The sequence below is a fragment of the Embiotoca jacksoni genome, unplaced genomic scaffold (assembly GCF_022577435.1).
Source record: "Embiotoca jacksoni isolate LCO1_2020_lvr unplaced genomic scaffold, fEmbJac1.0.p SCAF_15, whole genome shotgun sequence".
Classification (NCBI taxonomy): domain Eukaryota; kingdom Metazoa; phylum Chordata; class Actinopteri; family Embiotocidae; genus Embiotoca; species Embiotoca jacksoni.
In genome coordinates this window covers 10,520,309-10,545,089 of record NW_027185285.1, presented here as the reverse complement: position 1 = coordinate 10,545,089, position 24,781 = coordinate 10,520,309, and the positions used below count along the sequence as shown (strand labels likewise).

The window sequence follows — 24,781 nt, the reverse complement described above, 5'->3', positions numbered from 1 at the left end:
CGGCGTTTTACATAACTACGTCTACAATTACATATTAGTCATAGTTATATGCAAGAAGTTGTGTTGCGTTTCTATTTATATCTAATAAATAACCACGCCTTTGTAGTGCTCCGATGTACTTCCGGTTTGAAAGGTCACTCCAAAAATGGCGCCGTCCAAGAAGAAACATGCCGGTCGCCAGGCTTGCATTATTCCTGGAGGATTCACAGGTAAATTAATCGATCAAATTAACAACACAGTCGAAGGCTTTCCGGTCATACGCCGTCTGATCCTCGGCCAAAACGGCCGTGTCGTGACTTTTGAACGGTTTCGGGTGTTTCTTAGGTGTCCTCGTTGCCGTCGGATCGCTCGGTCGCAGATCCTCCACGTGTCTCGTTGTTGTCTTAAGTCTCGCTGTGTGTCTCTCCTCAGTCTTGTCTTTACAGTTTAGTTCCGACGGCGCCGCTCGACACGCGCTGTACGTGAAAGAGCACAAAGTCCGGGCGGAGAAGAGTTCGTGCAGACCGCTGGACCGGACTTTGTTTGTGCTCGGCGTCCCTCCGTACTGCTCAGAGGTGCGTTTGTGTTTCAGAGAGATCTCGTACTTTCTAATAAAGAAACATTTATTACAAACATTAAACCGGTGGTTTCCAACCTGTCTGCCTTCTGACATCTTACAAAAAAAAAAAAAAAATAAATCTGCGTAGTTGAGGTCACATTTCGGATGTCTTTGAGTTAACAGCTCCAACAAATACACTTTTTTTTTTTTCCCGTCTAAACTTCTCTCGTGGATCCATTTCACTTAATGTTCAAATGATTCGATATCTCAATAAAAATATCAAAACATCAGAGGAAAAAAAAAAAGTCCAAAACCTGGAAACAGATCTGTGGATCAGAACTTTTGTTTTTCTTCTTTCTTCTCCCAGTTATCATCTGACGACTCTTCACATTTATCTGCTGTCCCTGAATTTAAAAAGTTCAAACTTGCTCCACCTGCAGCTGCTCCAACAGTAACATGCTGTTTACACACTGGCTTCAGTACTGATAATCCAAACATGTCATGTATGATAATATATCACTCAAAGGGACCAAACCAAGACTTTTTCTTTTATACTTTAGCTAAAAACCTTTAATGGAGTATTTGTACATTAATGTATTACAAGCCTTAAGTAAAATATCTGAATACTCCTGACTACCATTCCTCTCTCACTGCGTGTGTTTCAGGATGTTGTCAAAGACATATTCTCACAGTTTGGCAGCGTTGAGTCGGTGGAGTTGAGAGACCACCCGGGCTCCTCTCAGGATTATGGACCCCGACTGTCCCAGTTTTTCAAACCAGCTGAAAAACAGGTGAGGTCGCACCTCGGCTCGGTTATTAGTTTTGTTCTTTCTTTCCTCGCGCCCGGTGTATTTCACGTCGTCGTTTTACCCCTCGCGTCTCTGTTCGTCTCCTCCAGGGTTTCAAAGTCGGCTACGTTGTGTTTCAAAACTCTTCCAGTTTACCAGCTGTTAAGTCCCACCCGCATGACGTGCCTTTGGTGGCGAGCACGGAGCAGCGTCCGGTGAGCACAGGAGTACACAGTGAGTGATGCATTCAGGTTTTTCATTCACACTACATTTGATGTTGTTTCATTGTATTTTGTGGTTGTTCTTATTTTCTCTGCCTTCAAATCAGTCTTTAAATGTAAAACAGTTATTTGAATTTTGGTGTCAGTCAATCCTCTTGTCGGCCCGATGGTTATTTTACCATTCAGAAGTTATTACCGGTATTAACATAAAAAAGAAAAAGCAACAAACAGAGATTCTCGCTTGTGCGTAGCAACTCACCTTTCCTCCTCCACTGCCTGTCAGACTCAGAAACAAGGCACCACACACACAAGTGAAATGAAAAAACGGATAATATTAACATCTCCAACCCTGAAAAAGTGATTTAAAATGTATGTGGGATAACATTGGACATCTTAAAAATGAACGTGGGGTAGTCCTGGAGGATAGATATTCAGTTTACCAAAAAAAAAAAATTATGTAAAGTGTCTCAAAAGAGGAAATGTATATGTTCCATTTCTAACTTTAATGCCTAACAAAAAAAAAATTATTGTTAAAAAGTCAATGGTAATAAAATGTGCTACTGAAATAATCTTCCACATCCTGGCTCTCAACTCAATCTTTTTTGGCTTGGGGTGCTGACGTCGGTGTGAGTCAGTGTGAGTCTGAGGTACAGTCTGCCTAAAGTGTCTTTGCACCTCCAGTAAACTGTCAAACTTTTTAATAATTGTTTAGAGCACATGTGACGGCATTTCTCACTATTTACATAATTTATACAAACCAAATATTCAATCAATTAACGGAGAAAAAAAAATCAGCTCATTATTCCGCAAAGACAATAATCATTAGTTGCCGTTGGATGCAAAATAGCGCAAAAGACTTCCAACCCAACCAACTACGACAATAAAATCCTGCTTTACATTAACGCATTTTATTTTTGTTTATTTCAAATAAGAGGCTTTTTACACTTCAAGTTAACAATGTAATAGATAATGGTAATAATAACAGTTGTGATATTTTTTGAAACGGCTATCGTACTGTGAAAACCCCATACCGTTGCAGCCCCGTCCGACCCTCAAGCAAGTCCGTTGTATGATACATGTATGTTACATGTTGTGTTTTCTGATACCAGAATGGATTCAACAGTACACGAAGTCTTTTGTTCATGTGGACAAACTGCAAAGAATAGTCGACTCTTTTATGGAAGACTACGACAAGCGTAAAGAACGGGTGAGAATACTGCTGCTCCTCCTCCAGCATCCCCCTCCCACCGTACGGCCCACCCGACCGCAACCTGCCTTTGTTCTGTTGGTCACAGGAGGCGGAGCAGCAGACGAAGGAGGCTGAGCAGCAGCAGGAGGAAGAAGAGGGCTGGGTAAAAGTCACAAGAGGGCACAAGGGCACAAAGGCCCGTCCCCACAGTGAGGCAGCCAACAAGAAGACTCTACAGAAAGAGATGAGGAAGAAGAAGAGGAAGGAGCTCATGAACTTCTACACCTGGCAGCAAAGAAACACACAGAAAGAACGTAAGTTACTCGCATTTGAGTCGCATTCTTGAAGAAATTGTATTTTCTTGATTCCTGTTGTTCTGGGTTTTGCACCCTCTTGGTTGAAATGCACTTATTGTAAGTCGCTTTGGATAAAAGCGTCAGCCAAATGTAATGTAATGTAATTTAATGATCACTAAACCTTTGGAAACACATTTCAGGATTAGCTGGGATTAAGCCTGTGAGCAGAATGGCGTTATTGTGGTTAATTCTATTTTATGTCCCTGTTTGTTTTCCAGATATTGCTGAACTAAGGAAAAAGTTTGAGGAGGATAAACAGAGGATCACTCTGCTGAGGGCACAGAGAAAGTTCAGACCTTACTGAAGCCACTACTCCAGTTTTTCTCTGCTTTTTTTTTTCACAACTTTTGTGTGTTTTAGTTACATCATCGCATTGAGCATTTTTGTGTAAATAAACTATCATTCTGATTGACTTTTTTTTCAGAATTATTAAATCATCAGCACCACAGAAGACATTGATAATTTGGTAAATTGCTGATTTGGTGGAAGAAATTATCAGGAGGTGACAAAGTACATCATCAAATAATTAAAAGAAATTATGAAATGGCAATTTAAGTGTCGTAAAACTAGCTAGCGCCAATGTTTTATTCTTGATTTTAGGAAGAATAGAAGCGTCAGTAATACATGACAACAGCGTTGGATATTAAAAAGCACAACTTTCCCTCAAATGGCCCGATCAGAGTCTTCATACCAAGTCATACAAAACACAATTTGATTGCACCTTACAGAAAGCGTAGTGATTTATTGAGATTGTTCACTTGCATCACATGCTGACTGCGCTGCCGTCCTCCGACACCTTCTGATGATTGACCATAACATGCACAGCAGGACCAACAGCAGGGCAGCACCAACATATACCGTCACCTGAAACACTAGGGAAGAAGGGAAAAACATTTCTACAGAGAATTTTTTTTCATTGGTCAGTCACGTTTTAGTTTAGTAGTTTAGTGCTTTTCAGGATTTACTTGTTTTCTGTCTCTCACACGGATTGTCCTCCGGTTCAGTGTTGTACTGTCCCGGCAGCAGCGGCCCTAAAGAGACCAGGTGAATCCGGGGGGACTCCGATGTGGTCTCTCTTCTCCGTCTCTCACCCTCCGATGCTGATGAAACAGGGCAGATTAAAAAAAACAAAATCCATCCACAGCACGTAGAGGGTACAATGTGAAACCTCCTGCATCATACTCACGAATGATGGTGCAGCGCTGCGCACAGTCCACATCGTTGGTGCAGATTTCCACCCAACAGTAGAAGTACAGCTGAGTGAGAGATTACACAGCCACGTCTGTAGAAACACTCACTTCTGTATTACCGAGAAGTTTTCGATATGATGACCTTACTTCCTCCACAGTTGGATGGCCTACATGGGGGTCCAAGAAGGCAAAGGTCTTGACGTTAAACCTCCTGACTTGGGAGTGGGAGGTGGTCTTCCCCTGGTTGTCCACAGGGACAGAGCTTCTCATATTATCCAGAGGGTTGGGACATCTGTCCAGGAAGAAGGAGAAAACTGTGGTGCCCGGTGAAATGTACACGTCATTTTTTCAGGCTGCCGCTGTAATTACCTCCACCTTACCCATCAGAGAGAAGCGTCCACACAGAGTGTCTGGACACAGGATAGGCGAAGCAGTTTCGTACGCGTAGAGAGAGGGTCGGATCCGGGGACGGCCGCGCGATGGAGACCTCCACATTCACAGCTTTCCGCAGGGGCAAGGTCAGTGGAAGCTGGTCCTCTGGGATAAAGGATGTAAAGGATGCATCTAGAAGGACAAAATGATCACAAATCAGTCACAGGAGTTACAGACTGCTTACACAGCTCTCCATTTTAGTACCTGTTGCTATTCTCATCTGCACTCTGATGTTTCCCAGGGCAACCACGGGTGGTGGGTTGGTCACAGCAAACGAGGAGCGCAAGTCTGTCGCACGCTTTTGATCTACTGCGTCATATTCACACTCCACCTGCAGACTGAAAAACCCAAAACATGTCACCACCAGTATACTTGAAATACGAGATCATTTTCTCACAGGGAACCCCTCCGTGAGAGCCAGTAGTGGACAGGAAAGGTAAAAACGTACTTAAATGGAGAATGTTTGGTTGTATGTCTGGTATGTAGCTCCTCCACTTCCACCTCATAGATCAACATGTCTCCATCTGCCTAAAAATCAGGTGGAGGAAAAAGGGATTCGGCCTTGAGTCATGTGTAAGAAAAAAAAGCTTTGATTACGTAATTACTCAAAGTAAACCACAGGAACAACATTTTAACCTGTGATGTTTGAATAGAGTGTAACACATGTATACAAGGGGCTACTTCTACTAAATATATATATCTTATTTTGAAATCAGAGTTTTAACATTACCTTCATCTTTGCACCACAGTCCATGACTCCTATCTTGAAGACAGCGATGTCTGGGGTTGTGACTACAGGGATGCAGTGATGCTGATCCTTGATTATGAGGCTGCTGGGATCAATAGGTGGGTGGGTGTCTGTGGCCTTTACTGAGAACACAAAGTGTCCGTCCAGAGAGCATGCTGGACGGAGTGACATCAGACAGGAAAATGTAGCCTTTTTACACCAGCTGACCAATGCGTTGGTGTTTCGCATGTTCATACTAGTTTTACAAATACCAAAGACAAATGCTAATCTTACCATTGAGCCTGTAATAGCAGTTTAAATCATAAGCATCATAGCAGCATCCCACTTTGTAGCAGGCAGCGCTGGAAATGCTTCGATGGCCACAATCTACTCGTAGAGCGCTTTCAATGGCACAGTTTCTGGGGAGTGCTGGAGAAAAGCCACGATTTTAGTGTCAAACTGGCATACTAACATATGTTAAGCCAACACCCTTTATGCATTGTAAATCACAGGTAATATAATATAATAAGAATTGATTCAAAAAAACCTCGTGTCGGAACATGTGTTGGTCTGACTTTAGAGTGATGAAACAGGAGCTCTGATTTCAGACACAGAGGACACAACAGTGTCAGTGACCTTGTCGTGCTCAATCAGCCGTCTCCACTCACATGTTGGGTTATGGTGTGTCCTCTCAGTGCGTCTCTTTATCAGGGGACAGCTGATATTTACCCTGATCCACCGCTCCTCTCCTGTCAGTTGGACCTGCAGAGGGATGACCACTTTGCTGTCCTGAGGATCCAAAGTTAACACAATATGGAGGTTAAGAAGCCACACTGCTACTCACTGTGTTTGAATTTGCATGCGTCCTTTGCAGGTCTGAATTTCTTTTTGCAGACAAATTAAAATCGCAAAATTTCTGCTTCTGTTTGACACATTTTACTTCAGTTTCCATAAAGTTTCTACTATAAATAGTAGTAGTAGTATTTTTACAGCCCTATGTGTCAATACATATGCCTATTTATGAAATCATGGCCGATCCATAGACAGTACAGTCATCACTATTATCTGTAAATAATGTGATCAAATCAGTCAGAATATCTGCTAATCACTATTTCCAGATGTTTTCAGCAGCTTGTTTCAACATCAGCCGAAATCCTGCCAGTGTTCACACAAATACCTCAACACGAGCATAGCAGCTGTTATATCTGCTGAAAAAGGAGAGGCTCTGGTTCTTTGCTCTTCTCATCTTCACCCCACAGGACGCCTCAGACTGAAGCACTGGGATTGTAGCTCCCGTCAGGTCTGAGATAACAACAAAACACACACAGTGCTGATGAGCTCAATGCGACTGCTGAGAGGCTTTATTGAAAGAATAAAGCAGCGATCACTTAAAGGTGTCTAATGCCGTCCTTCTCAGGGGTTGGAACAACAAACGAGATTTTACCTCCAATTTGAACATTAGTTTTGACCATCGGATCGAACAAAGCTCTTATCCCCCGGGGAGAGCAGGTGACTGTCGGCAAGGCGAGCTGCGGCTTCCGCTCAGGTGTTTTCCTCCTCTGGAAAACGCAGCAACAGTGGTGAGCCATGAAGGTAAAAAGGAAATAAATCAAGTAGCGTTTTGAGAAATAGTAATTCATCTCCTTATAGTTTGGGTACTTTGGCTTTTGGGACTCCAGAAACATCTAGTTCTGTCTATGACACGGGGATCACAGGGGTCTGACGACACCTGTTAATTAGTGTTAATTAGTTTGAAGCTTGCTGCGTCCTCAAACCAGAAGACCACTGGAGCTTCACTGCACGTACGTATGTGTGTTTTTTTTGTTATTGGTGTGATGAAAGGATTGAAATACGGTCACGGAACTGGGAATGGCAAAGCCTGTTTGAAAAGTAGGGCAGAATAAGCTGGTAATTAATAAAAAGGTCAACGTTTAAATAATAAATATCATGTTGAGTTCATGCGTGGCCCAGTGTATCCTCAGGGAACCATTAAATGAAATCGTTGCGTAACTCAAAAGACCTTGCCAACCTCTCCCTCTCCCCATGGCAATGCTTGTCCCCATCCAATTATTGCATAAGCAATCTTAAACCTTTTATTCACTGCCATCACAACCTCTGTGTTACAAACGAGTGTCCATTTCTACTGCTTTTGTCACATCTGTGGGTAATCCATGAATTATTTTTGTTTGTGAGGGTATTATCAGCAGGGGTAGGTCAAATGTAAGCTTCAACTGGGTCTGAGAAGGTTTCAGATGAGTTTGTTTCGTCAAGACACAAATCTTAGCAAGACGCCGTCAAATTCTCGACAGATTTGATTAAACGGGTCACCTGAGAGGACGGTGAACTCTTTTAATATTGGGTGTCAACGGGCACATTTCAGCAGGACACAGCAGCTTACGGCTCATTTTCTTTTTATTTGGTTGTTTTTATAAGGTGTGAATTTAAAAAAAAAAAATTATATTTCTATCATGATAAAAGGAAAAAAAAGAAGAAATAAGTGGCATCGATCATTCGTAAACAGTTTTTGGTTCACCATCTCATGGTGTATCACGAGTTGTCATCCGTGACGTAACGCCCGTGACGTACCCGGGCATCCCCGTCAGGCGGACAGTTTAGCATTTAGCACGGGGCAGCAGGAGAGCCGACAGACGTCCGCTTAAACATGGCTCTGAATAGGAATCACTCGCAAAACGGCGGAGTTTTGATAAACAACGGAGAAAGGTGCGTGACTTGTCCCGCCGCGTCCGCGCGGTTAAAGTTGTCGACGACCTGATCGTCGCTTCTCCTTCCGGCTTGTTTACGTTGTAAATTTCAGTGCGTAGTTTAACGCCGATGCTATCCGGCGGCTAGCCACCCGCTAGCCGGCCTGGTTTATCAGCGGCGCAGCGAGCACCTCTTCTCCCGGTGTTAACGTCTATCATCCCGGTGTGTTTCAACAACAACAAATGTAACATTTTCTATTTGTTTTTTTGTGACGTGTATTAAAATGTCCGACTTCACAGCCTCCGCGTAACCTTTCGATTTATTTATTTATTTTTTAATTTAGCCAAGATGGCTAACTCGTAGCCCGACTATCAAAACAAGAAGTTGGCCGCAGCCTGCGTTTGAATGTTGACGTCTTATTAAGTCACAAAATGTCACCGCACGTCGACGTTATTTGTCTACGGTGGTTTACATCAGCTGCTGCTTTGTTTAACTTCTTTGTCACAGCTCCAGTGTCTCAGTATCTCAGCACCGAGCTGCTTTATCTTCACCTGTCTTCTTCTTCTTCTTCCTCCAGTCTCTTAAGAGACTGTAAAAATGTGGAGCTGTCCTTCAGCGATGTCGCCTGCAAGACAGATCTGCTCAAGGGGACCAAGAAGGGCACCGTTTACCTCACACCATACAGGGTACAGGGTACACCCCCCCCCCACCCCCCACCCCCCATCCCGGGTCACATAAAATACACTCAACACAAATATAAGCGTAACATCCATCCGTGGCTTTGTGTTGTGACATAAAACTGCACGTTTTTAAAGTGGCTTTATTTATTTATTTTTTTTATTTACACGTTTGTAAACCAAATTTGAGAGAAATATAATTTACACTTCTTGGATTTTTTTTTTTTTTTTTTTTTACTTTAGCTCGTAAAAAAATGGGAGCGTAAACAAAAAGTGTGGCATCTGTATTTTTTGTTGACGACGCAGTTAAAGGCCGCTTTCTTCTCAGATTGTTTATATTGTCGTGCACCCCGATGTAACCGTCCTCGTTTTCTCGTCCCTCGTTCGCTGGCTCAGCTGGTGTTTGTGTCCAGTAACACCAAGGATTGCCTGGGTTCAGCCATGTTCCCCTATTACCTGATGAAGGGCTGCAGCATTGAGCAGCCGGTCTTTGGAGCCAACTACATTAAAGGGACGGTGTCGTCCGAGCCGGGTGGTAAGTTGCCTTTTGTTTGGGCTCTTAGCCACTATGGTGTGGTTCGACTCTGTGTTTATAATATTGTTTACAAGAATCGTTTCATGTTGGTCAACTTTGTTGTTCAGAATACCAAGGATATCGGGCGCTTTCAACATTTTACCCATCACCTCTATTTACTTTGAGTAAAACACAAGTGGCTTTCTGTATTCAGTCTAATCGTCGTCGACTCTTTAATCAGGTGGCTGGGAGGGTCAGGCCCATTTTAAAATGTCATTCACCAGTGGAGGAGCCATAGAAGTGGGACAGCACCTCTTCAAACTGGCCACTAATGGTTTGTATGCTATTTTCTAAAATAATTGTGCTTCACGTTTGACAGTACTAAATAGTCATTGAATTCTTTTTTTTTTTTTTTTTTTTAAACGGGTGTAAAAAAACAAAACAAAAAAAGTATTTAAATCCTTCTTAAGTAACAGTAAAAATGTAAGATTCAAGATTAAACTCCTAACGGTAAAGAAGTATAAGCAGTTAAATTTATTTGCCCTATTTTATGGTACAATCATTAGACACGTTTACACAATTCCTAATATTTAGATTTTTGTTGGTTTAAAGGTCCAAACTGAATAAAAATGCTTCATGTTACAGCCTCAATCAGTTGCAGAGGGGGAGTTTAAACCTTCTCATGAATAATCAAAAGAAACCTTTTACCATGTAACTGATGAACATGATTACTATATTCCCTTTGCCTTTGCGTGGCGACCTACGTTTCTCCCCGACGGCTGAGAATTTGTTTCTGACGCAAACTATGAAAGAACTGAGCATTTTGGGATACATAGGATATGTTGTCATCAAGCTATTACTTCATTAAAAAATGGCAACCGTTGTTCTGAGCAGACAGTAGATCATCACTTTTACACGTCACATGGCTGTTTGGATTAAACGTGTCGGTAGCGAGTGAACACGACTTTTGTAAAGTCCTCTTCATTTGTTGTAAGAGATCACTTTCTCCTGCCGTGTTCCAGCTTCTCGTGCTGCTCCTGCCCAGAACGGTGCTGCGTCGTACGGCTACCCTTCACCTGGAGCCATGAATGGCTACGGCCCACCTCAAGCTGCTCCTCCCGCCTACCCTTACCCGTCCCCTCCCCAGCAGAATGGATTCTACCAGGGGCCTCCTCCTCCTCCTCCTGCTGCTGCTGGCAACATGGCCTACCCTTACCCAACAGCCGCTGCAGGTGCAGAATTAATTTGACATTTATCTCTGAGATTTCACTGAAGACCTCTGGCAAAGCTAGTGAAGAGCTAATTTACTGAAGCAGTCTTAACTTGAGGTCCAGCATTTTTCTGTAGATTTCTTTCACTTTACAATGCTGACAAAGCCGGTTTATATTCCAAGATGTGTACTGATTTGATATATATATATATATATTTTTTTTTAGCTGTTGCACTGTTTCCTTGCATGTGAATGCAGTGCACATGTGCTTGAGTGTACATTTTCATCCTGTTTGCACATGAGTACAAATGTGTACCCTGGAGGCACTGACGATGCTGTCGTATCCAGACAAACAGACCGCAACCTCTTATAACCTTGAAACTGCATCTCGCTCTCTCCCAACCCTCTCGCTCTCTTTATTTTTTTTTCTGTCGGCCATCTGTGTTCCAGGAATGTACCCATCCAGTTTTGACTACATGGCTCCACCTCCCCCATACCCTGGTCCTCCCCAGAATTGGGCCGCACCATCTCCAAACTGGACAGCACCACCACCTCCAGGTCTGTTTGTCTCTCTCTCTCTCTCTCTCTCTCTCTGTGTGTCTCTATTTTTCCTCTCTGTATGTCTGTGTCAATGCACCTGTCAGATCTGATCTGTCTGCCTCAAAATGAATCACTTTGAAGCACGCTACCCAGAAAAAAAGAGCGCCAACGTCTCATTCGCTACACGTCAAAAATCACAAAGGATAAACAATCACTCCCTTCCTTTACTTTTTTCTTCTAGCAACATGTGGTTTTCAGTGACAACAGTCTCGCCCTCCACATGGGTCGAGCTTCTGTGCTAAAATGTCAGTTTGGCACGTCTCTATTTTAGGAGTTAGACATTTGGCTTTGTGCGGCCTCGAGATGTGCCCGTACATTTTGTCTTGTGGATTCCTGGAGCTGTCAGTTGTGCTTCACATGACTAATAATGCGCTCCTCGCATCAGTTATCCGTGCAGCGTTTGGAGCGCCGGCGTCTGTTCCTCAATATGTTCTGCTGTCATTACTGATGGTCTTTACCTGCCTGCCTCTGGTGGGTCTGATTTTGCACGCAGGTAACTCCAAGGCGGCCGAAGCAGCTGGAAACGCATATTACAATCCCAGCAATCCACACAATGTCTACATGCCCATGGTGAGCTTCTCCGGGTGCCTTTGCCGTGTGGAAGATACACGCGAGTTCTCCTTTAAATGGCGCTTAGAGTGGTTAATATTTGAATACTTCTTTCTTCCCATGCAGGAGCGGCCTCCACCTTATGCACCTTTTCCAAACTCTCCTAACAAGAAAAACAACTGAGACTCCGGCGCCATCACTTCAACAACACTCCTTTCGCTTCCTCTGTATCCTAAATATATTCTAAAGCACGGAGTGATGTTGATAGATAACTACTCAACTGTAGAATACAGAAAAGAGAATGCAAGTAATAGAGGGCTCAAAGTTGCCAACGACCAATCAATAAATGATACTTTTGGAACAGCTCATAAAGTGATCACGCCTCTTTTAAATACGGCGTTCCCTTATACTTGCGGCAAATTAAAAAAAAAAACAACGATTGACAACTTGTAACTCTTGCTTTTCTAAAATTCGTCATTATTAACATTGTCAGTGATGGGGTTCATTTTATTCTGTCTGATTCTCTAGCACGTAAGAAGGTTATCTGAACTGTCCCTGTTAGGTGTTGAAAGAAGGAGAGAGAATGGGAGAATGTATTTTTTAAGACAGATTTATTACCAAAACATTTTGTAGCAATTTATTGATTGCAGTTCCTATAGTTATTAACAATAGCATCTCCTACTAAAAGAAGTTAAGTATTTTTGCAGTATCATTGCAAGTACCGTGTGTGTTTCTTTATATAATTTTGTGTTTAGTAGTTGTTGTCCATGTACAAAACCACAACTGGGTTGAATAGTGACAAAATATCAGACTGATTCTGAAAATATGACTAGTAGAACAAAATAAAGTTTTCTTCATTGATGACCAATGTGATCCTGTACTAACTTAACATCATTCATCGTGAGATCATAATCTCACTGCCGCTTTCATATTTTGATATGTCTCTTTGAAGATGCTTGGTTATCAGATGGAGCTAGGTAATGTTTGAAAAGGAGATCAGAAAGGTTTCTTATGGAACAAGCCTTTGTATGTGCAATATTTAGACTTCACATAACAAGGTGATTGGTGTCCAGCTGGTTTACCTGAACGAGCCTCTGCAGCTTCTATTGTATTCATGTATGCAAAGCCAAGCTGAAACCAGAACTCGACTCTCAGTAGTTACACCAGTGTGGGGTTACAGGGCCACAGCGATTTATGAAGGGCCCGTCTGTGTTTCGCGTGCTGTTGAAACATCTGAATGCAAACCATTTATTCCTGATTGAAGTGGGGTGAGGTGCCAACAGGCTGTGTAATTGGGTTCCCCTCATTCTGCATCACTTAACACCTGTTTGAAGGACTATTTGCACACAGTTGCAGTGAATAGACGAGGAGGATCGAGTTTGCTTGATTTAATAATGTCTGTGTATTAATATCTCCTTACTTCTTATTCCTTTTGCTGAATTGTGTCTGTCAATTAAAATCGAATAAATGTCATTTACTAAAGTTCACATTTTGATAGTTTTGTCTTTGCAAGTTTTCAATTCTTTGAGTCTACTCTATTTTAATGTGTTTATCCTTTCTTCATATTTTAAATATCCCTTGGCATTTGCTGACTAAGCGCTGCAATTAAAATTAAATTAAATTCCATTATTCATTTATTGATGTTTGATCTCTTATTCGCTGCTTAATGTTTAAATTATCTCTCATTGACTTTGCTCTGTTAAATTTACCGCTTGCTGCCAGCTTTGATTCAGTTTTAAGGCTTTTTCTGTCATGTGAAAGCAGAGAGGGTGTGTGTGAGGTCAGTTCTTTTTCAAACCCCTTTTCCAAAGAAGTTAGTACGCTGGGTGAAATGTAAGGAAAAACAGAATGCAATGGTTTGCAAATCATGTAAAACCATATTTAATTGAAAAAAAGACCAAAGACAACATGGCAAATGTTGAAACCAAGACGTTTAATTGTTTTATGAAAAATAGTTGCTCATTTTGAATTTGATGCTGGCAACATGTTTCAAAAAAAGCTGGGACGGGGACATGTTTACCACCGTGTTGCATCACCTCTTCTAACAACAATGTGTAAGTGAGTTTTCAAAGTGAAATGTTCCATTCTTGCCCGATATAGAATTTCAGCCGGTCAACAGTTCAGGGTCTCCTTTGTCGTATATTTAATTTCATGATGTGCCAAATGGTTTCAATTGGAGAAAGGTCTGGACTGCAGGCCGGCCAGTTAATCACCTGGAGTCTTCTACTACAGGGCGATGCTGTTTTAATATGTGCAGGATGTGGTTTGGCATTGTTTTGCTGAAATAAGCAGGGCCTTCCCTGAAAGAGACGTCGTCTGGATGGCAGCACATGTTGCTCCAAAACCTGTAAATGTCGTTCAGTGTTAATGGCGCCTTCCCAGTGGTACAAACTACCCATGCCATGTGCACTAATGCATCCCTGTACTGTCACGGATGCTGGCTTTTTAACTTGAGCGCTGATAACAAGTTGGATGGTCCCGCTCCTCTTTAACCTGGAGGATGCAGCATCCGTGATTTACAAAAAGAATCTCAAATTCTGATGTCAGACCACAGCAGCTTTCCGCTTCACCTCAGTCCATCTTAAATGAGCTCGGGCCCAGAGAAGGCGACGGTGCTTCTGGTTTCATCTCTACATGTTTCCTTCTTGCCGTGGTAGAGTTTTAACCTGTGTTTGTGGATGCAGCGATGAACTGTGTTCACAGACAATGTTTTTTTTTTTAGAAGTGCCCAGACTATGAAATCAACTATGGAAGTGTCTGTTTTTAATGCAGTGCTGTCTGAGGGCCTGAAGATCACAGCCATCCAGCAATGGTTTTCAGCCTTTCTCCCTTTTGTACAGAGATTTCTCCTGATTTTCTTAATTTTTTAATTATTTAAGGACTGTAGATGATGAAATCCCCAAATTCTTACTTTGAGGGACAGACACAGTCTTTCCCACACAGTCTTGTGAACCTCTCCCCCATCTTCACTGCTGAAAGACTATTCCTCTCTGAAATGCTCTTTTCATTTCCAGCCATGGTACTGATCTGTTGCTAATTAATCTAGTAAATTGTGAAATGTTCCACCAGATGTTTTTTTTTTTTTAAGCAAAATGACTTCCGTTCTTTTTATGCCCCTCCTTCAACTATTTTGAGACATGTTGCTGGCATCAAATTCAAAATGGGCATATATTTTTCAAAAAAACAATAAAAACAAAATTCTGTTTTGACATTTGATGGTTTGGCTTTGGTCTATTTTCAATTAAATATGGGTTTACATTATTTTCAAATCATCGCATTCTGTTTTTTAAATTATTTTTTTTTATCTACGTTCAATGTGCGTCCCAAGGTTTTTTTTTTTTTTTTGGAAACAGGGTTGGACTCGCTTGTCTCACCCAGAAATGGAAAAACACTTTCTATAAGTTCATAAATTGACTGCTACGGTGTTTTACGCGAGTAAATAAGACAATTATAATTTTCCACACTCTTAACTGAATTATGTATTTATTGTGTTATGAAACAGTCAAACCTGAACATTATGTTCACCTTGTCACAGAAAATCACACTGTACAGATGTAGCGCAACACATAGTTTTCAAGATTCTCAGCAAGTAAAGATGGCATTGACATGCACTAAAACATAAAGTATTCACGGCACACAAATGCAACATGTAATCACAACATTTAGAACGACACCACTCGCTAGCTAGCTAGATCCCACTCGCAGTGGCCCACCCATCGATTCATAAAGACTAAATCTACTTTATGGCTCAACTCCTATTTCTTTCCAGTTCCTCAGTCAGGAAAAGGACGTGTGCTTTTCTCTGCCATGTTGTTTAATGTTAAATCTATACATTTCTCTGTAGTCGTCACTAAATTGTAAACTAGATTAAAGATGTGCAAAGCCCTAAGATGTGTTCTTCAGGGAGACGGGAGCTCTACAGGGACTTGATTTACCTTCAAGGACGAACATGTTATTCTTAAAGGAATTAAAATGCAGATTCATGTGAGCTGGATTTCATGTTTGTAAGCAAGTGGGCGTGAAATACCACTTGGTTAAATAGCTGTTTCTGTCAGATCTAATTTTCCTCGGGTTAGAAAGCAAAACGTCACATCTACTGTTTTCAGTGAGGCATTTTGTTCACATGAAACGTATTGAATGGGACCCCAAGAAACGCCTCTTATAGAATACATAGATTTCCTGGAGCCTTTGGTCACTCTCATCATGTGTTCTTTTTTAGGGGGGGGGGGGGGGGTTAAAACGAGAGAAAGTGTTATGTAACGGAGAAATGCTACTTCACAGGTGCTGAATTCTAAAAGGTCCCGCTGCTTGAACACCTAACTTGAGTTTTAGGGCTCCAGTACTGCCAGTGATAAAAGGGTAATGAAGGCTGAATAAAGAATTCAGAGGGAGATTTGACCGGCTGAATGGCTCCTACGGCTCTTCCTGTAGAAACCACACCTCATTTCTGCGTCCGTAAGGCTTGAGTGGCGGGTCGTAGGTACAGCAGAAGTATTGCTTGCGCTGAAAGGGGGCCGTCTCACCCAAGGTGCGTGTCAAACGCAAGGCCTCTGCTCTGTACTCACTCTCCGCTGCGAAGCCCCCAAACTGCCTGTGAATTAAAAAAAAAAAGAAAGAAGGAAAGGGTTAATTCTGTTGTTCCTTAAATCAAATACATCATGAAAAGACTTTAAATGAGACGTACAGAGCGTAGACAGTCATGCCAGGCCGCTCTTCAATCCTGATGGCACTGTCGGTGGGACTCGGGGGGCTTTGCTGGTAGACGGAGGGGATGCGGATGCCCACCACCAAACGGCGAGACAGGACGCCGTCGTTCCGCGGGTACACTGTGAAGATGAGGGGAGCTGCTGTACCCATGGACTCGCCTGAAAATATAAGAAAACAGAAAGTGAATATAAACAGGAGAGAACAGAGGAGACAGCAGAAAAAACTCCCTACAGCCAACTGTAAAGGTCAGGATTTATGCAATGTTTTGTCGAGTTCAGAATATAATACAAACGCCTGCACTAGTTTTTAACCAGACACTGCAAAACAGGACAGGTAGCATAGATAGCACCTCTAACAGCGGATTAAATGATGATTCTGAACTGAGGCCGATCATTCCGACAGCCATTTCAATTCTCTGTGGTTATATTTGTCTGTTGACCAAAGTGGGGATTGATAACTTCAAAAGATATTGTGTCTGAGCATTATTCAAGTTTATCCCTCAAAACAGCTTAAGCCACTTCAAGTTTCAACTTCATATCAGAAAATTGTGTTTGTCACTAACTTGACAAAAGGCCCAAATTAATCATGAAAAAAAACCATTTTTTTTTTTACTTACCATCAATTATTTTTTAAGTGAGTTTCTGCTCTGTGGTTTTGATCAGATTTTAAAATGCTTATATCTGCTGTTTATGTACTTTAAACATGACATGACATGTTTTCTGATTGCTTTACCTTGCTCGTTGCTCCCACCAATGTACATGAGCAGCTTCCTCACCAGCTCCCCTGTCACTTGGTCAAAGGCTCGTCCCTCAGACGAGACAGCAGCGTATTTGGCAGCATCGTATCGTCGCACCTGAAAGGTAACTCCGTCCTAGGGAAGAGAGGGCAGTCGGACATCAGCGGGGCAGCCACTGCTACACAGTGCTGCTCACACACGTGCAGAAATGGCCTTTTTTTTTTTTTTTTTTTTTTGGTACAAACAACCCCCTACGCAAACAAACACAGTTATTTTCTTCCTGGAGATGAGAGCAGGGGGTGAGGTTAAGCTCAGATATGATTCACATCTGACACACTGCTGTTGACAATCTGCTCCTATAAAGACAGAATCTCTGAACTGGCCTGGTTTACACTTGAAGGGTTCAGTGTGTGTGTGTGTGTGTGTGTGTGTGTGTGTGTGTGTGCGCGCGCCTACACACGTGGGTGTGTGACACCAAATTGGGCAGATCAGGATGAAACGTATTTACACTGATTTGATTTAATATTCTTCTTCTGCTCTGCGGGGTTCAGTCAGCTTACAGAGAATAATGGGAAAAGAGATGCATGGTCTTACATAACAGAGCGCAGGCAAAAAACACACACACACAGACACACACAACTCTCCCCCACCCACAGACACACAGCCTTAATATGATGCAACAGTTTTGCATTAAAGATGATTAAGTGGGGTTAATGTGGCGCACAGTCACTCAACTATGCTGCTGAGCAATAACTTTAATCGGGTTTGAAGGAATCTGATCGCGCAGAGACGGTTTCAAATCCAGCTTCTCACTCCGCTAACATGATTACACCATGTGGTAGAGTGTGTTTCTATAATAGGTTTGTGCATTGCAATTGCATTACATCATTGCCATTCACTACTGTCTTTATAATGCTAACCACAGATTTGTGAGGACTCTTCCAGCTCTTTTATACTGTATAGTTTATTATTTTGCAGATGTGTTTTTCTCAACATATGCTGGCAGCAACGAAAAAGACGACTACAGAATTTTCCTCAGGGCGCAGCATGTTGTTATTCCTGTGTGGGCTTTTTAAGTGTTTTCTCATCTCCAAATGGGTATTCAAATCAAAAAATATCATGCAAATAATTTTGTCTTCATCTTGTGATTAAAATTTGTGACTCTTGGTCTACTTTCAAATCTCCCAGCTGCTGTATTTTTTTTTTATTACTAACACCTTTTCATCCACATTATCATCACACACACACACACACACACACACACACACACACACCCCACAGGACCCAAAAAACTCATGCAGTGTTCCTGTAATCAGACCCTGCAGACACAATTGTTACTCAACACATACAAGATAACGCTATGTTATCATGAAGCTCTGAACTTGTGACAGGCTTCTACGTGGTAATTACAGAGTTTAATGCTCCGTATGACTTGTCAGTGGGACCACCATTAATGTTGTGTTTGGGTGACACAGCAAGAAGGCAGACTTCAGTTGAGTAGTGCAATTATTTTGTCTTTCACTTGTCTCTGCTTGTGTTCATGTGTGTGTTTAACTGCTATCTTATGCCACTTTATACAGTATAATTACTCCGTGCCTGAGCAGAGCGCACAAACTGTAGATCCAACACTGCTGAAATGCCTTGTCAGTGAGTTTTCCTGTAATTATAATTGTATATCTTCATCTGCAAAATTCGAACTAATTTTCACCAGCGTACTGCTGTTGTTCTGCTGTGAAAGTGTGTGTTTGTGTGTGCATAGGTATGTGTGTATGCCCTGGCAGGCAGGTTTCTCTGTCTTCCGTGTCAGTTTTAATTAAGAGTGTAGGGTGTCAGAGTCAGGCAGGTGCTCGACAGATCAGGTGACAAGCTCTGATTTCAATACCTGCCTTTTGAACATCAGTCAAATCCAGAGATTTGATGAGGCAGGTTTGACTTTTCGAGATTGTTTACTCAGAGGAGGTGTGTGTGTGTGTGTGTGTGTGTGTGTGTGTGTGTGTGTGTGTGTGTGTGTGTGTGTGTGTGTGTGTGTATATATCAATCATTATCCATATTCCTTTACGTTCACTTCACTGTGTAACATGACGTTTCTTTGGAGGCTCTGCAATAAAATGCATTTAGTTTCAAGTTTAAATCATAACGTAAATGATCAAAAACCTTTACGTTTGTTTGTCTATTTGTACTTATACAGCTGGCTTCAACAGTGTGTTTGAATTTTAGCTAGAGACAGTAGACATATAGTATGTTGTGTCAGAGCTGCCTCTGAGTATGTGTGGGGGTAAATGTGTCAGTGTGGGTCATCTGACTCCCTGCCTGTCTGCTCAGTTGGACTGGAAGTCCTCTTTGTCTCAGTGTAAATGCCTTTGTCTCCCGCTCAAAAGTTAACTGCTGTTCAGATGATAAATACACACACACACACACACACACACACACACACACACACACACACACACACACACACACACACAAAGCCACGTCCAAAAAACCCATGCCAGCCACAACAATACACGGCCAAATGCACATTCGCAGCGGTATGCTGTGGGTCTGCGGGGCATAAAAGAAGAACCTCGAAATTGCTGTTAGGCACTGCTTCAGTTAACAATACACATCACTGAGTCCACTGGAATCTGTCCAATCTGTGTGCATTCAGTAAACACAGAACACATTCAAAAACACACACTATAAGCTTCTATATATAACATGAGCATAACAAGTGGTAGGTCGAAGTTGTGTCTGTGTGCGTGTGTGTGTGTGGGGGGGTAGCTACATGGAAAGGTCATGCCCTTCCTACTCTGTGACGTCAGTTTTCCGTGTCACTGTCCTCGTCAGCAATGGTCAGTGTATCAGTACACACACACAATCCATATCTGAGCTCATGGGTTAACCACAAAATACGTCTCATCATCATCCACACAGCAGGGTCAGTTCCCGTGTCCCTTGTGGTTTCACACACATGGTGTCAAAAAGCAGCGACCCACAAAGAAAAGTAATCCATCACTTTGTCTAGTGTGAAGGTGCATTTTCTTTTAAGGTTACGCATCACCATCTTTATTCATTTCCGTCTTGTTGATTGGCACAGGACCTCGGGCTGCTTGACCCTCACTGTGGATCAGCAGGCATCCTTATAGGTCACAAGCAATTAACTGTCAGGCTGTCTGGCAAGGTTACAGGGGTTGTGACAGCCTAGCAGCAGGATATAGCCACCGAAAACTCCATGGAAACAGAATGTCCATGACATAACCAAATTAAATGCTAGATAAAGTATTCAAGCACAGGCAGGAGCAAACCGTGCACCTTTACAGCACAGCAGGAACACTGTGCGTAATCGCGCACAAAGAACAGACATTTCAGAAGCTAATAGAGTGATAAAGCTGTCTCTGACAGGTGTACACGCGGCTTACCTTGGTCTCAGTACTGAGCAGTTTATATTCCGTCTCCTCGGTGTTTCCGAAGAGCGAATTCTTGATCATGCCAAACATGTCGCTTCGGCCAGGTCACCTCTCCTTTCTCCGCTCCTTTGGTTTTCTTGTTTGTCCTCCCTCTCGCCTCTTCTTAGTTGCAAGTAACTTGCTCCTCTTTCGGCTGGCAGCTTTTTTTTTTTTATATGGTCGTCCAACTCGAAGAGTTGTTATCTGATAAACAAGAGATAACTCACAGCAACATCCAGATGCTCTAAAATGGGTGAATTCCCCTCCAGAGAAAAGCGCGCACGTCGTTGCAGTGAGCGCAGACTCTCCTCAACAGATGTGGTTTTTTTTTCTTCTCCGAGGCAGAAGTTGGAGATGCTGACTCCTCGCCTCTTTGCCAAAACGAGGAATGAGCAAATCATCCTCCACTCTGACGGGTAAAGTGTCTCCGCCCTCCCCTCTTCCTCCTTTATAGTTTCCCTCTCTATAGCAGCTTGACTTACATTCCCACCTTTCACTCGTCATCATTTAAGTCCACATATTGTCCATCCAGCTGACGGCATTTGACTATTTTCCACAGTTAATTACCCCCAGATTAGTCCAGGTTGTGCTGACATATTCAATAACACATCTCTGTACATCTGTATAATATTGTAAAGTCTTGCTGTAAGGACTTTAACGTGTTAAGTGCCATGAAATAACCTATGTTGTGATTTGGCACTATATAAATAAAGTTGAATTGAATTGAATTGAATCTCCTTGCATAACTGGAAGCCCTGGTATGAGATGCTGCATTATAGTAAGGAGTCACCTCCTCCATTTCTTCCCACCAAAAAGTTGAGTAAGCTTCATTTTCTCCCTCATTCTGTTTGTCATGGCTGTCTGTTCCAGGCTACATAAAACGGTGGGGTGTGGAGAGGCACATTTACATCCTGCTTTTTGTGCGATATAAATTTTGACACAAGCCGTTGGTTTGTCAGTATGCATTGGACTTTGTTTCCTGGCCTGGGTGTGTGTGTGTGTGTGTGTGTGTGTGTGTGTGTGTGTGTGTGTGTGCGCGCGTGTTAGTTTGGGGCAGCACATGGGTCTTACTCCCTGTGTCACTGAGTAGCTTTGCTTTAGGGTTAGTCTATTTAAATTCACACTGAAGGCAATATTAGTCACCACTGGAGAGTAAGAGGAAGCAGAAAGGGTAGAATTAATAAAAAAAAAAGTGGAATAGATAACACTGGCCAGAAAAACAGAGGTAGTGTATGAGGGAGCTGTTGACGGGAGGGACAGGAGGGAGGAATCCTTCCAAGCTGCTCATGCAAGAGTGGACGAAATTAATGGGACACTACAATGACGCAATTCAATGTCTTAATTTGTTTGAATGTGGATTTAATTCTATTCATTTTTGGTTGAAACGTTCCAAGCGCTCTTGATTCAACTTGTGTTAAGACACATTATTTCAGTGCCTCTCAGGCTGTGATGATGAGGGCTTCCTTTTTACTCAACTTTGCTGATGCAGTCTTTGTCTTTGGTGTACACTGTTATGACTTCATACATTTTTTCCTTTTTTACGTGTACTGTATGTTGCAGTGTCTGCAGAAGATGCACACGAATGTGAGTAGCAACATTCAAGCCTCTTAGATCGTCTGAAAGCTGCCTTATGTCGCCCTGAAAACTCCCTTCAAAACAAGCTAGTGGCAGTTAGATACTGGTTCTTGCTATTCCATTGAAATGGGATTGTGAGTTACTTACAAAGGCCATAATACATTGTTGAATGTTTGAAACATCGTAAACCATCGTATAACTTCTGCATATGCAAACAACCATCAGCTGCAAAGACTAAAAGACCCTGAATAGTGTGTTTGGTACGCTGCACCAACTATAGTGGGTTACATAATAGTCACTGCAAAGTTTGTCCATCAAGATGCTGCTTAATACAAGGCTCTTTTGCATATGTTGCATTAGACTGTACCCATGTTCCTGGTTGTTGTCCACCCCCCAAAAAACGCACTACCGACTATTTAAACGAGCCACATTGTGAAGAATCAAACAAAACAGCTGCTGTGACCATTAACAAGCCCATGTGACTTCATTATCTCACATTCAACAACATATGCTAAATATTCCTGTTGATCAACATTGGATTAGTAAAATGCATATTTAATTTAAAGTGGCTCTTGAAGTGCAATAATAGATGGATTAAAATACCAATAAGGTGTTTGTTGATGTATTATAATGTGCAAAGACATTCTTCAAAACACATTGTAATAGTAGACCATGTTTTAATAAGAGAAATTAGTCTAACGGAAAGTGGACTTAAAGTCCTTTTGAATTGTTGCGTTTAAGCAGTAAGGAAACAAACAGACGCTGTGTAGATAAGTTGAAGGGTACAGTATTATTAACAATCAAAGCTTATATTTTCACAGTACACTACTATTTCTTCCCACTTGAACATTGGTAGAACAAAAACAAAACCAAGAAGACCAGTTCCCTCAAAACAGTCCATGCTGGCACAACCTCCTGTCAAATATTCGTACCGTTGGAGTTGAATATACATTAGGTCAAATGCATGAGGCCATACACGAATCATTTCTGAAGAGTTTCAGGGTTTTCCTCTGACCCTGGACCTTCACGTGTCCTCACTTGTCCCAGCCTTTGCCTCCTGGCTGTGTCGGCAACCTGAGCCCCACGAGGCCGGCCATTTGCTCCGGGCTGCGCTCTCCCTTGCCGTGGTATATGTTGTGCAGGACCAGGTGGTTCCTGGTGGAGGCCAGTAAACACAAATACGTGTCTGAGGCATGGTGTGCCTCCTGCTGGGCACGGCAGTACCGTTCACCGGTCACCTGTGAGAGAGAGTAAATAAAGGAAATGTTTTTGAGGTTCACCACGATAACATAATCTGATGACATTGATGGTGGTCAAATTCCTTAAGAGGAGACGTTTCTTATGTTTGTTTTGTTTATTTAATCAGTCACCGTAGAGAAAAATAAAAATGAATATAAAGAAGCCATCACAAACATACCACAGGCTACCATGTGTTTTTTGCTTTGTTTTCCCTTCTTCACCAGCTGTAACGTCTACACGCACAGTAAGCATTTGGTCCAGTGCCTATATACCCTCAAACATACATTATGCTTCCCTTGGATCTATTTAAAGCAGGAATAAATACAAAATGACAAGCAAGAGTTCCTCCCAGCTGTTTTGCTCCAGTGACTGCACATGCATTCAATCACCTCGGTGAGCCATGTTCTTCCGAGCATTAATAACACGGGCTTTAAGCCTATATGCCTAAACAGACTCACAAGCACTTAAGATGGACATGTCGTGGACATGTTGTGGACATGTTGTTTAATGCCACAAGTTTAGTGGAAGAGTATCGGTGGTAGTATCGGATAGAGTAGTTATCGCATTTTATGTGGGTCATGCAACTAGGACTTAGTACCAATGCTTAATCAGATGCATAAAAAAAATAATAATAAAAAAAAAAAAAAATATATATATATATATATATATTAACAATAATTATAACAGATACATATCGGATCTTAAACGTTAAAGCGACAGATTCCGTGACAACGTGAATCTGTATCCATGACAATTTATATGACATCAAACCTAACAAACCACGGGTGCATGATTAAAGGTGCATGATTAAAGGTGCATGATTAAAGGTGCACGGTGCTGATGATCAGTTCAGTTTGGTCCTCACGTGACCGCATCGGCAAAACCAGCTGCGACTATTTCCAGGAAGCAAACAATCCCCTTAGCTTCTGGCTAAAGTTAGCATGCCCCTTCTGCTTCACAGTCACCTTGCTGTGAACTAAACGCAGTTTAGCGGGAAAAACTCGCCTTATTCTTGCGAAACTGGTCCATGACGTAGTTGTAAGCCAGGGACCGTTTGTAACTTGGTCCTTGGCTGGCTCGTAATTCTTTCAATATTCCTCGACAGACCCGAAGTGGGGATGAAAGCGCAGCCATCTCCGAGCACCGATGCGATTGTGCAGGATGATCACGAAGCCTGCCCGCCAGGCATTCTCAATCCAACCCCGCACAGTCGATCTGAATCTCCACCACAAGGGGGCGCTGGGTCCTTTGCTGGGTCCTTTGCTTGGGTCCTTTGCTGGATCCTTTGCTGGGTCCTTTGCTTGGGTCCTTTGCTGGATCCTTTGCTGGGTCCTTTGCTTGGGTCCTTTGCTGGATCCTTTGCTGGGTCCTTTGCTTGGGTCCTTTGCTGGGTCCTTGCTCCCGG

At 42.3% G+C, this 24,781-nt stretch overlaps 5 protein-coding genes across 5 annotated transcripts; 2 read left to right on the top strand and 3 right to left on the bottom strand.

Annotated features, from left to right (window-relative positions):
• Nucleotides 1-145: 145 nt before the first annotated feature.
• rrp7a (ribosomal RNA processing 7 homolog A) lies at nt 146-3,504 on the top strand. Its single transcript, XM_069149482.1, has 7 exons — nt 146-209; nt 412-554; nt 1,204-1,329; nt 1,437-1,560; nt 2,657-2,754; nt 2,843-3,050; nt 3,311-3,504. Exons 1-7 carry the CDS (start codon nt 146-148, stop codon nt 3,394-3,396), a joined length of 849 nt encoding a protein of 282 aa, XP_069005583.1. The 3' UTR covers nt 3,397-3,504.
• A 40-nt stretch (nt 3,505-3,544) lies between these two features.
• Nucleotides 3,545-7,030, bottom strand: LOC138197822 (zona pellucida sperm-binding protein 4-like). The gene is made up of 12 exons (XM_069148773.1): nt 6,886-7,030; nt 6,619-6,743; nt 6,110-6,230; nt 5,736-5,870; nt 5,445-5,617; nt 5,163-5,242; nt 4,919-5,052; nt 4,663-4,846; nt 4,430-4,574; nt 4,279-4,348; nt 4,058-4,192; nt 3,545-3,964 (listed from the first exon to the last, which is right to left on the bottom strand). Exons 1-12 carry the CDS (start codon nt 7,028-7,030, stop codon nt 3,834-3,836), a joined length of 1,578 nt encoding a protein of 525 aa, XP_069004874.1. The 3' UTR covers nt 3,545-3,833.
• A 993-nt stretch (nt 7,031-8,023) lies between these two features.
• Nucleotides 8,024-13,181, top strand: wbp2nl (WBP2 N-terminal like). The gene is made up of 8 exons (XM_069149479.1): nt 8,024-8,162; nt 8,722-8,830; nt 9,218-9,356; nt 9,577-9,669; nt 10,358-10,567; nt 10,996-11,103; nt 11,639-11,715; nt 11,821-13,181. Exons 1-8 carry the CDS (start codon nt 8,104-8,106, stop codon nt 11,875-11,877), a joined length of 852 nt encoding a protein of 283 aa, XP_069005580.1. The 5' UTR covers nt 8,024-8,103; the 3' UTR covers nt 11,878-13,181.
• A 2,734-nt stretch (nt 13,182-15,915) lies between these two features.
• LOC138198204 (heme-binding protein 1-like) lies at nt 15,916-20,954 on the bottom strand. The gene is made up of 4 exons (XM_069149480.1): nt 20,536-20,954; nt 17,134-17,272; nt 16,379-16,559; nt 15,916-16,285 (listed from the first exon to the last, which is right to left on the bottom strand). The coding sequence occupies exons 1-4, from the start codon at nt 20,611-20,613 to the stop codon at nt 16,108-16,110; spliced, it is 576 nt and encodes a 191-aa protein (XP_069005581.1). The 5' UTR covers nt 20,614-20,954; the 3' UTR covers nt 15,916-16,107.
• A 1,840-nt stretch (nt 20,955-22,794) lies between these two features.
• fmc1 (formation of mitochondrial complex V assembly factor 1 homolog) lies at nt 22,795-24,555 on the bottom strand. The gene is made up of 2 exons (XM_069149475.1): nt 24,382-24,555; nt 22,795-23,375 (listed from the first exon to the last, which is right to left on the bottom strand). The coding sequence occupies exons 1-2, from the start codon at nt 24,508-24,510 to the stop codon at nt 23,172-23,174; spliced, it is 333 nt and encodes a 110-aa protein (XP_069005576.1). The 5' UTR covers nt 24,511-24,555; the 3' UTR covers nt 22,795-23,171.
• Nucleotides 24,556-24,781: the final 226 nt, after the last annotated feature.

Bases quoted from the DNA above. Each gene is read 5' to 3' on its own strand.
- LOC138198204 (XM_069149480.1), bottom strand. From the start codon at position 20,613: ATGTTTGGCATGATCAAGAATTCGCTCTTCGGAAACACCGAGGAGACG. The intron at 17,273-20,535 runs GTAAGCCGCGTG...TCTCTTCCCTAG, and splicing joins TGCTCAGTACTGAGACCAAG to GACGGAGTTACCTTTCAGGT. The intron at 16,286-16,378 runs GTACGTCTCATT...TTTAATTCACAG, and splicing joins GGCATGACTGTCTACGCTCT to GCAGTTTGGGGGCTTCGCAG.
- wbp2nl (XM_069149479.1), top strand. From the start codon at position 8,104: ATGGCTCTGAATAGGAATCACTCGCAAAACGGCGGAGTTTTGATAAAC. The intron at 9,357-9,576 runs GTAAGTTGCCTT...CTCTTTAATCAG, and splicing joins GGTGTCGTCCGAGCCGGGTG to GTGGCTGGGAGGGTCAGGCC. The intron at 9,670-10,357 runs GTTTGTATGCTA...GCCGTGTTCCAG, and splicing joins CTTCAAACTGGCCACTAATG to CTTCTCGTGCTGCTCCTGCC.
- LOC138197822 (XM_069148773.1), bottom strand. From the start codon at position 7,030: ATGGCTCACCACTGTTGCTGCGTTTTCCAGAGGAGGAAAACACCTGAG. The intron at 5,618-5,735 runs GTAAGATTAGCA...CACTCCGTCCAG, and splicing joins CTGCTATTACAGGCTCAATG to CATGCTCTCTGGACGGACAC. The intron at 5,053-5,162 runs GTACGTTTTTAC...TGGGTTTTTCAG, and splicing joins ACCAAACATTCTCCATTTAA to TCTGCAGGTGGAGTGTGAAT.
- fmc1 (XM_069149475.1), bottom strand. From the start codon at position 24,510: ATGGCTGCGCTTTCATCCCCACTTCGGGTCTGTCGAGGAATATTGAAA. The intron at 23,376-24,381 runs GCGAGTTTTTCC...TCTCTCTCACAG, and splicing joins ACCAGTTTCGCAAGAATAAG to GTGACCGGTGAACGGTACTG.
- rrp7a (XM_069149482.1), top strand. From the start codon at position 146: ATGGCGCCGTCCAAGAAGAAACATGCCGGTCGCCAGGCTTGCATTATT. The intron at 1,561-2,656 runs GTGAGTGATGCA...TTCTGATACCAG, and splicing joins GGTGAGCACAGGAGTACACA to AATGGATTCAACAGTACACG. The intron at 3,051-3,310 runs GTAAGTTACTCG...TTTGTTTTCCAG, and splicing joins AAGAAACACACAGAAAGAAC to ATATTGCTGAACTAAGGAAA.